Source organism: Dermacentor albipictus, chromosome 1, assembly GCF_038994185.2.
Source record: "Dermacentor albipictus isolate Rhodes 1998 colony chromosome 1, USDA_Dalb.pri_finalv2, whole genome shotgun sequence".
Lineage (NCBI taxonomy): Eukaryota > Metazoa > Arthropoda > Arachnida > Ixodida > Ixodidae > Dermacentor > Dermacentor albipictus.
In genome coordinates this window covers 362,673,488-362,683,500 of record NC_091821.1, presented here as the reverse complement: position 1 = coordinate 362,683,500, position 10,013 = coordinate 362,673,488, and the positions used below count along the sequence as shown (strand labels likewise).

The 10,013-nt window shown below is 49.9% G+C and overlaps 1 protein-coding gene across 2 annotated transcripts; it reads left to right on the top strand.

The window, feature by feature from the left end:
* Window positions 1-5,857: 5,857 nt before the first annotated feature.
* On the top strand, window positions 5,858-10,013 carry LOC135911279 (uncharacterized). Of its 2 annotated transcripts, none has more exons than XM_065443476.1 (3): window positions 5,858-5,986; window positions 6,840-6,941; window positions 8,499-10,013. In XM_065443476.1, the coding sequence occupies exons 2-3, from the start codon at window positions 6,879-6,881 to the stop codon at window positions 9,144-9,146; spliced, it is 711 nt and encodes a 236-aa protein (XP_065299548.1). In that variant the 5' UTR covers window positions 5,858-5,986; window positions 6,840-6,878; the 3' UTR covers window positions 9,147-10,013. The 2 variants fall into 2 exon arrangements, with proteins under 2 accessions (XP_065299548.1, XP_070392064.1); XM_070535963.1 differs by lacking the exon at window positions 5,858-5,986 and adding an exon at window positions 5,999-6,087.

The window sequence follows — 10,013 nt, the reverse complement described above, 5'->3', positions numbered from 1 at the left end:
CCCTATTATGTAAATTTATAATCAATATGGACGTCCTGTGTGTATCCTAAATCCACCACCAAATGCCCCACAAGCGTCCTCTGGACGATTGGTAACATGTCCAAGAAACGTCCTACATCCGGACAAAAATGCTTTTAGGATGTACTCGGGATTGTGAAATAAGATTAATCAATATTTAAACATCTGGTGGACGTCCGAATATCCTATTATGACGTTCGTGGGACGTTTATATGAACGTCAATTCACGTGCATGGGACGATCCAGGAACGTTTGAGTGCCCCGTTTCGGATTTCTGCTGGTCATCTGTAAGACGTAGGTGGTCCAATGGGTTATTTTCAAACATCCTGTGGACGTCCGAATATCCGATTTTGATGTACGATGGATATTCTTTGGATGTACTTTCTTTACGTCGCATGATCCTACGGGCATCCGTAGTACACCATAGAAACTTCGGTGGATATTCGACGGACGTCAAAATATACGTTGTAGGATGTCATTTGTATGTTCACTAGAGATCTGTGGTGCAATGGGCTGGGCTCGGCATGCAGCAATGAACCGCGCACTCCACTTACTCTCCCGCCAAGAGGATTCAAGCCAGAAGTACTGCATGTAGGAGTTGCTGATGTACTTAGAGGGACAAAACCTGAACATGTGGTCGAAGCCATTCGTAAAAAGGCAGCCTCGTACGCGCCTCGACTCATCTGCTCAGTGCCGGAACTGACAGTGCGAGAAAAGGAAACTATGGCGTGTGCAATCATCTTGCTGAGGCAATGTGGCCTGTTGTAGGAATCTGAGAGAAGACCGAAACGCAAGGAAAGCGAGGGCCAGAGATGTATGCAGGGCCACAGCAATCGCTCTTTCGACTACGAACGACTGCCCCATATGAAGAAAGCCAGACTCGACATACCTTGCATCACGATATTGATGGGGCAAAAATGAAGCTCCAATCGAGGCGGACCTTCTCCGCCGATCCATGGCTCTCGGAGACAAAGCTCCCAAAACTCCCAACAACAAACTGACTGGGAGCTGTGTCTGCCTGGGGTGATGTTTGCATTGAGGACCGCGCCGCATGCGGCTACGGGGTTTTCGCCAGCTGAGCTGATGTACGGTCGCTCGCTGCGATCTCCGCTTCGCATGCTTCGAAACGGATCACTGCCCTCTCCAATGGCTGCAGACCATCTCTTTCACAAATGGCCGCCTCCTGCGCTGGAGCCTCGCTTTGCAACAACATTCCTTTGAAGTGCGTTACAAAAAGGGGAGTCTCAACGGTAACGCCGATGGCTTAAGTCGAAGCCCCTAACGTGGGAATAAGCCTCAAAGTTGTTTGTTACTGATGTTTTTCTTCCTGAGACAGGATTTTTAACATATTGCTTTTGTTTGGTGTCATGATGTGCTTTCTAGTGCAATTTTCCAATTTGTGGACGCGTTCTGGGTGCTGCTAGACTACTGTAAGGAACTAGGCAGTAGTATAAAGAGGGAAAGAGCCTGGCAGGGCTTAATGAGGGTTGTGCCGTACTTGCTGACTGAGCGGCTGAGTTTCGGCGTAGTTCTAACGCTTGCTGGGAACGAGAGAAAAAAAAATGGCTGTGGCTTAGCTAAGGTTAAGCCCAGGATGCGAAGCATACTAGCCTTTATTTTAGTTGTTGAACCACTGTTTAGCCTGGTGAACTGCTGTTGCTTGGCTATATTTGGTTCGGCTAGACGAAGAAACAACTCATGCGTTACTCTGCTTCGCCTTCAAGAGTGGAACGCGACAGCGTTCCCGTCGACCCGCCAAGGGGTGTAAGACAATGGGCTACGGCGCAGCGACTACGCGCCCCGCATTGGACGCGGTGAGCGTCGAGCAACGCAGCGTTCGGCGCGGCAACGAAATGTGCGCCTGAGCAAGCGACGCACGCCTGAGCCTCAGTAACAGCTCGTTTCTAAGGCAACACCGCATTGACTAGAGGCGCTTTTGTACCGCTTTGAAGCATCGTACTCATGGCTCAGTGGTAGCGTCTACGTCTCACACTCCGGAGACCCTGGTTCGATTCCCACCCAGTCCATCTTGCAAGAGTTGAGCCAAAGCCACCTAGAAAATCAGTCTCTGTAGCACGCCGCAACCTTCGCTTCTCATTCCAACGAGCAGCTCTGTCTCCAGGAGGCATCTCACCTCGTGAGTGTCTAGCAGAGGCAAGCGCAGCTGCTTATACACCGCCGCGACGCCGCGAGCGATGGCGCGAGTTGGAGCCCCGTTTTTCCTCTGTCGTGACGTCACGGTGTCGCGTGGTCAGCCTTGAAGGCGACGGCGCGAGTTGGAGCCCCGTTTCTCCTCTGTCGTGACGTCACGGTGTCACGTGGTATTGAAGGCGACACCGCCGCGCCTGAGGAGCTGGGTTGAGCTCTAGTAATATGCTTCGCATAAAATGGCAACTCTCCCGAAGTCACTTTGCAGTGTCCTGTGAGAACGAGGCCTTCTCTGTGCGCTGCGCTCAAGAAACGCCGAGGGACGACCGACTTCGGTTATGAGCATCATCGAGCGACATCCCTCCGGACAGCGGATGCAGTCCCCTGACCATCGGCATCTCCTTCCCCCGGCGGGGCGGTCTGTTACTTAATGAGAGCAGCATTCCGGGCAAGTTGGTAATCCATTGCTTAAAAGATATTGCGCGACATAAAAAACGACACGGACGTGAAAGAAGACGCTTGGTGTGTCGTCTTCTTTCACGTCCGTGTCGTTTTTTATGTCGCGCAATATCTTTTAAGCAACGGTCTGTTACGTTTCGCCTACGACGCGCGGTATAGCCGGCGCGGATGCAACGGACGCCGGAGCTTCATTCAAAGCGGCGGACATTTTGGCCCGTTGAGCGCTGCCTCAACGCCTCCCCGCCAAGCGCGTCCAGGCATGTTTCGATGCCACGTGTCTTCGTGTGTGCGTGTGTGTGTGTGTGTGCCCACGCTTGTCAAAGCGCGGCAGCCGGGGAGAGGAGCTCCCGAAGTGTGAAGCGAGGAGGTCTGACCGGCGCCGGCTCGGCGGATGCGTCACTACACTCGTCTCAACATGTCTCTCAGCGTGTCCGTGCCCCGCTGTCACGTGGCCTCGTCCCGTGACCTTCCGTCTTGCCCTCGACTCCGAGAGTATAAAAGCAGCTGCCCCCGGACGCGAAGGGAGAGGCTCCGATTTCTTCTGTTGAGTAACGTGCACTCCCGTCTCTCCACTACGGTCGACCTGACCGGCCGCTCTTTTGCGATGCTAGAATAAACAAGTTGTTCTGTTAGCAGTCGACTCATGCTTTGCCAGGACCTTCGGATGCTTCCAGTTGTGCCCCAGGCCGCCAGGCCAACGCTACCCTTGGGGCTTGCGAACCAGTTGCAACAACTCGTGCCAGCGGTGCGATTGCAACAACGGGCGTCAGCGCTGAGATTGCAACAGTGCCTGGGCTGAAGCTAATTGTCTCACAGAGCACCAGAACGGATTCCGCAAGGACAGACGGCTTGAAGATAATCTGTTTGTTCTGACCCAGTGAGTGGAAATCGTCCGCAAGGAAGCGTGTACTCTTGTCTGTTGCTTTTCGGACGTTTCCAAGGCATACAACAGTGTCCTACACGCGGAACTGCTTCACCGCCTGCGTGATATGGAAATGCCGCTGACGTGGATCAGTGTACTACAGCGCCTGTACAACAGTGTAGTCACGACCATGTGCGGTACCCGGTCAGGCGAAGTATCCGTGACATGAGGGCCAAAATAGGGATGTTCTTTGTTCTTGCTCATCTATATGTTATATGTGTTCTAGATGTTCCAGGTGGGACGCCAGCTCCTGAAGCTGGGTCTTGGGTTCATACTGGGTAGGTTCATGGGTAGGTTGACGGGGGGAGGAGTTGCTGGGTATTACTTAGCCTTGTTTTCGCGGATGACACCGTGCGATGGCAGGAAGTGCTGCAGCTTTTCAGTCACAGATGAACAACTGCGTGAACAAAATGGTGGCGTTAGGCCTTTCATTTAAGGCCAAGACATCTGCAGTGTTGCACTTTTCCGGCCCTGCCGAAGTCGATCGACCTTTCATGCTTCCCGGAGGCCGGGCTGCTAAACAAGCGGCTGAGTAGCTGGGCGTCAACCTGCGCACACAGCCTGACTAAACTGCTACTCACGAAGATCACCTACGTACGGCGTCAAGGCGTGCCGGCAGTGTCCTACGTCGGCAAGGTTTGTGAGGCTTGAACCGCTACGCCATGGTTCGTGAACTCAGGAAGGCGGCACACGTTCTCTCGAGCAACCGAGTTGAGAGAACCCATTCGTCGCAGCGAATGCCAATGGACGTGCTCTCGCGCGAGAGCTTTGTGGTGTTTGAGTGTTTAGATACTGTGGTATCGGTGGAGGCCCTGTGTCGCGTTTCACCACCGCTTCAGCTGAGGGTTGCGGGGCGCATTTCGAGTATCGTGTCGAGATGGGCCGTTTCATTTTGCTGAATCCCCGCACAGTTGCTTCTATCGACTCCCACAGTGCGTGAGATCTGCATCAGTTTAAAGAGAATTATCGGAGTAGTAGCTGTTTTTCTTGCAGTGGCCCCAGAAATTGCTGTTTTAGCATGTAGCATGTGTTTTAGCATGAATTTTCTGCGACACGTGGCCCTTAACGCTGTCGCTTTAAAATGCCGACCAACGAGAGGCGAATAGCTTCGTTGTAAGAATCGTGTTCCCGTGAGCGTTCGAACGACAAATTTCGTTTTTTAAATATGAAGAGTTGGTATCCAAGCTTGTCGCCTGAATTTTGTGCTGGCGCCAACGCAGCTGAGCTGATTTCCTGATGCATAAAGAGACAGCAATAAGCAGCTGTACTACGTCAGTTTTGGCTTGATATATAAAGAACAAAAAAATTTAAAAGTATATGCAGGCCGGCCGTGTGCGCTGCGATAGTGATGGGCCAGTAGTTAACGTAGTTAACGCCAAACAGGATTTAAAGGAAATGAAGCACATGAGCGCCAACTTTCGACGCTAAGTACAGCTTCTATTAACTGAAGTACAACTTACTTGCGATATCAGTATTAATAGAGCCTTGCGTTAAGCTTCACAGCGAGAGAGAGAGAGGGAGAGAGAGAAAACTTCATTAAATGTTTTTACTGGGGTCAAGGGCGGCGGGGGTCGGAAGTCTCTTAGCCTCAGAGATGTCGGGCCTCCCAACGAGTTCACGGGCGCCACTTCGCCTGATAGGAAGGCTGGCATCAAGATAAGCATGGCATTGATTTATCACAGGGAGAAAGGTATTGAAGATCAACTAAAAAGTAAGAAATACAAATGCAAATAGCTGTATAATGAAGCTAAAGATACAAAAATGTTCTGCGGCGTGTTTTTTCGTCTTCAAGTACAGTAAGCATTAGTTGGTAAGCGTTACTAGTATACCGTAAGCATTAGAAGCTTTTTTGTTCGTTGCTTAGCAGGCGCCTTTGAAACATCTGGCAATGATTTGTCCTGTTGAACACGGTTACAACACGGAACACGATGCAAGCTTTGCATCATCTCACTTACGCAGCTTCTACAGTATAGTGTAACAGTACGGCATTTTCTGCAATAAATGCTGTATATAAAGGATTATTTCGCTCTGTATCGACCAACTCCATATCGACACCAATGTGGTCTACCTAGCTGCGTATCAGTAATTTCTTCATTTGGAGAATCGGTTTCAATTTGTGCATTAAAAGTAGTTTTCCTGGCGCTAGTCTGTCAAATGGAGAATCTAGATGGAGAATACTAGATAGAGAATCAGCGTCAGCTTAGGGAAAATATCAAATGTTTGGTCGTGCTTTTTTTCCCGCAAGGAGCTTGACCAATCCCCCTCGCTAGGTGTTTGTTCCTCGTGGTTTGGAAAGAAGAAGGCAAAGAGGAACTTTTGCAGGGTGGGCGCGTGCAGCAGAATGTGTTCACGCGCTGCTGAGCTGGCTTTCCAGAAGCAAACGTAGTGCCCGTTGACAGCACTTCAAGTTTCCTCGTGGAACACTGCGAATCCGGGCCGGTAAATGACGCTCTTATTTTTTCTCCAGCCTCTCTGTAGCCGCGTCGCCTGCCATCTGAGACGCATGGTTTTTCACACCGTGCTCTAGCGGTGAGACTGAGGTTAGATGTTTGTATTGGTTGCTTTCTCTGGCGAGTTGTTCGCGACGCTTACATAGTAGGCCTAAATTGATTGCCTGCGGAGGTAACCTCTCCGAGAGGCGAATCGATGGAAATTATATGCTCGGACCACTCAACAATGGACACGCTTTACGTCTATTGCTTTACCGAAATATTTCGTCGAAATTTAATATAGGCTGTTTGGCGTCTGTTGTTTTGACGAGGACCGCTCCTCGGGCCTTCGCAACTAGGCTTCTCTGGCTTAGCCTACGCTTTTAGGACATTATGGTCTTTGCCAATGGCTTCGTCTAGGCGGAAGTTTTCAAAATAGATTTAGTGCAAGATTAGCTTGGTCACATACGGTTTCATGGAGCCCCATATGTGGCTGTTATCCCAAATGCCAACTAGTCACCTTGTAGTCTGTGGACGGGGCACTGACGAGCCGTATTTTGCTGTCCTGTCAAATGTAATCTTGCCAAGAATATAATTCACTTAATTCTGATTTGGGAAGACGAGTGCTTACCGAAGCAACAAGAAAAAGACACTCACGTTGCGCTGTCCTTAATTTTTTGTGGGCGTCCTATATAAGCGCTCGGTTTCCAAAATCTGAACCGTGCTAGACCAACTGACCCAAGTTTGTACACCTTATTGAGATGCTTTGCTGTGTGGCGAGATGTCATTTCGCCAAGTATGGCTGAAACAAAGCAGATATACACTACAGATTGTGTAACGCTATAGCCTGTCATGTTCTGCAGGTTCGTGTCGTGAGGCACTCCCAGCCACTGGAAGCTCGTATGCGACATTCCCCGTCCCCGTCCCGCGGGCGCGATCAACGTGCCGTGCGTATGTTTGTGAAGGTACGTCCCATTTCGAATGTTTTAGCAGTTCAGTGCTCGCGCTTCTAGTTAAGGCATTTGCTGCCGCGTTTGACATTTAGGAATCGACGACTCAGGACATGTATCATTAGCTGCATTATCGCTACATTATCGCTGTTGTCAAGATAACGTATGAGATAACAGACGTTTAGCTCTTAGTCTACGGCAATGGTCGCAAAACGTTCTGTGTGATTGTAAGGGTCTCCCCGCAGTCGTCAGTTATTCGTGCATCTCTTCATCTAATGGTATAAGATATATGACCACGATAGTTGAATCCTGAAAACCGGAATTTTATGTAAAAGGAGAAGTATAACGGCTATTTAAGCTTTCAATTACATATTTCTTCTTTCTTCTTTTTTCTTAAATGAAGAGCGTGGAGAAATGAAGTGCGCTGAGTTGATCAGTAGGGGGCTCTTTCAATGATGTGAGATCACGGCAGTGAAACTAATAGAGCAAGTGAATTAACACTGATAAATGAACCTAGGTAGAAGAAAGGTCAAGAATAGATAATTAATCTGTGCAAACGATGTAGCTAATACAACTTACCGTGTGGCTAGCGCACGGTAAGCTTCATGGTGCACAAAAAGAAAACATTTAATGGTCGCACAAATCAAGGTAATAAGATTTTAGTTCAGCCTCAAAGAGCTATCTTCACAGAAGGTGTTTCACGTAACTTGAGCCAACTTAAAAAATCTGCAAATGCTACGTAGCTAGACAGAACCAAGGTAATGTTCTTTGCCTCGCTTGAAGATACTCAGATTGTTTTTTGCATTCCACCTAATTACATAATTAGTCTTAATGAACTTCTCAATTATTATAACTTGATGAAAAGTGTCAACGAGAAAATTTTAGAGCAACATGAGAAACTTCCCCTACAGCTATTTGTTGCTCGATACGTGCTACATAAAAGATTTTTCCGAGCGTGAAAAAAGCCCTCGAATAAAGGGGGGATGAAGTGAAGAAAAGGGGGAATGAAAGCAGACGAAAAGATGACTTGTGAGCCGTGGGGACCGAACCCACAACCTTCGCATTACGCGTGCGATGCACCATTGATTGTGCTGCAGCGACGGCCACCTAACCTTCCATTACCTTGGGTATTTATGTGTACTAGACGTAGCCCTGGAAGTGTCAGCCATTGGAATCTTTCGGTGGCCAAGCGAGGTACCGTTTGGGGTGCGCGATTCGGCATTGCGCAAAATGGGCTGAGCAGAGGTGCGTGCACCCAGCTGAGCAGATAGACTAGCTCGGATATTTTTAGCGGTTCGGTTGTTTTTCTTTGAGCCATGACTGGGACCAAGAACCCACGTCTTCACACGGCTTGCAACTGTGGTATAAGCCAGGGCATGGACAGGGTAAGAAGTATATAGCTTGTAACCTGTAGCTGTGCATAACCTGCTGTGTTACAAAGCCTATTGTTTTATCACCTAGCATATTCCTTTAACGCAGGTAGATTTGAAACTGCATTTAAGAAACAAGCGATCAGCAATGCGACACTCATGACGACTTCTGAATCATGCCTTTTTTGTTATTTTGTGGCAGGCCGTGGAGAAGTGGGGTGGTGTCAGCGCGATGGCCAGACGCCAGCGCTACGTTGCCGCTATCGGCAGCGTCAGAAGCCTCCCGATGCAGAATCAGCGGCAACACACTCAGAACAATGCAACGCTCAGACGCGGCGAGTGCGACGAAGTCTGTGCTGACCAGAAGACCGAGGAAGGTTCTTGCGCGGGCCGCGGGCTGTGGCCGTCCATGGCGGTGCATCATCTTTACGGGCCGCAGACTTGCACGGGTTTCCTCCGCGAGACGCTCTGGTCGTCCGGATCATTCGTCACTGAACGTGAACGGCCATCCGTCTTCCATCCTTTCTACTCTCCTTCGAATGTCGACGACGGAGTGCCTGAGCCACAGTACAAGCACGTCCTCTGTGACTGCGACGTCGGCGTAATCGAAGAGCCAGCGCAGTCAACTCAGTTGCTGCACTTCGACGTGGAACACAACGGGGACGAAGAAAACGGCACTGAAGAGCTACACGCTGGTACCGACGGCAAAGACGTCGCGACGCTGCGCACGACGATGGCCGGCGGTAGCGGCGACGAGCAGCAGGACGTGGCGCTCAACGAGCGTTACCGGGCAAATTCAGTGCCGGAAGCCAGCTACGGTCCGGTGTCGACGACCTATATGGCACAATAATGTCCGTCGCGCTGATGCACTGCGTACGTGTAGACATCGGTGCATGGCGCTGTGCGGGTTGTCAATTTCCCAAAACACTGCACTGCGGCCATCGACCCGTCGGCTGTCTGCACCTGCTCCCCGTGCTACCTTGTGCTGCGAGAAAGTGCAATGGCTGACTCGGGTACCGGTAGCCGTCTGGCTGGGATCTCCAATCGCGAGGCCTCGTTGAAGGCTCTCCGCCACGCGATATTGTTTGGCGATCACGTCAAGAACCGAGTCAAAAGCGGAAAGTTTTGAAGACCTCCGAGACTACATGTTCTTGAACGTGTACCACTTGATCACGATGTGTGGCGAAGAAGGATTCAACGAGTGTTTCCACATTGTCACTTGGGCAAGAGGGAGAACAGCACGAGGTGCTAGTTTGGCTGGTCGGTGGCGTGCTTCAGCTGCCACCGTCAAGTGGCGTACAGGTATTCCGGGACACGGGCTGACGTGTGACCCGGCAGTCAGTGGCGCCAAATGTTTGGAGATTTCTGACCACGCCATCTTTTAGGCTCGCCACCAATCACGATCCACGGCGATTCTTTTTCGTCACGATTAGCCAGAAAAGGCCAAGCGGCAACACAAGGGGCGCCGCTGTCCTGTTACAGGCGGTAGGGAAACAGTATAGTTTGACAGCCCTGGAACGCCAGTGCACGTTTGACATTTTGTGCGATATTTAGTTGAAATTTCCTGTTTGCGTGTAATGTCTATGCTATTACGACTTCGTTAGTTGCGTTAATAATATTTCGCGTATAATTTCTAGTTATATTTAAGCTACAGATATGCATGTTTTACGTATTCTTTTTTTTCCTTCGTGTGAATAAAATGCATCAATAACGCATA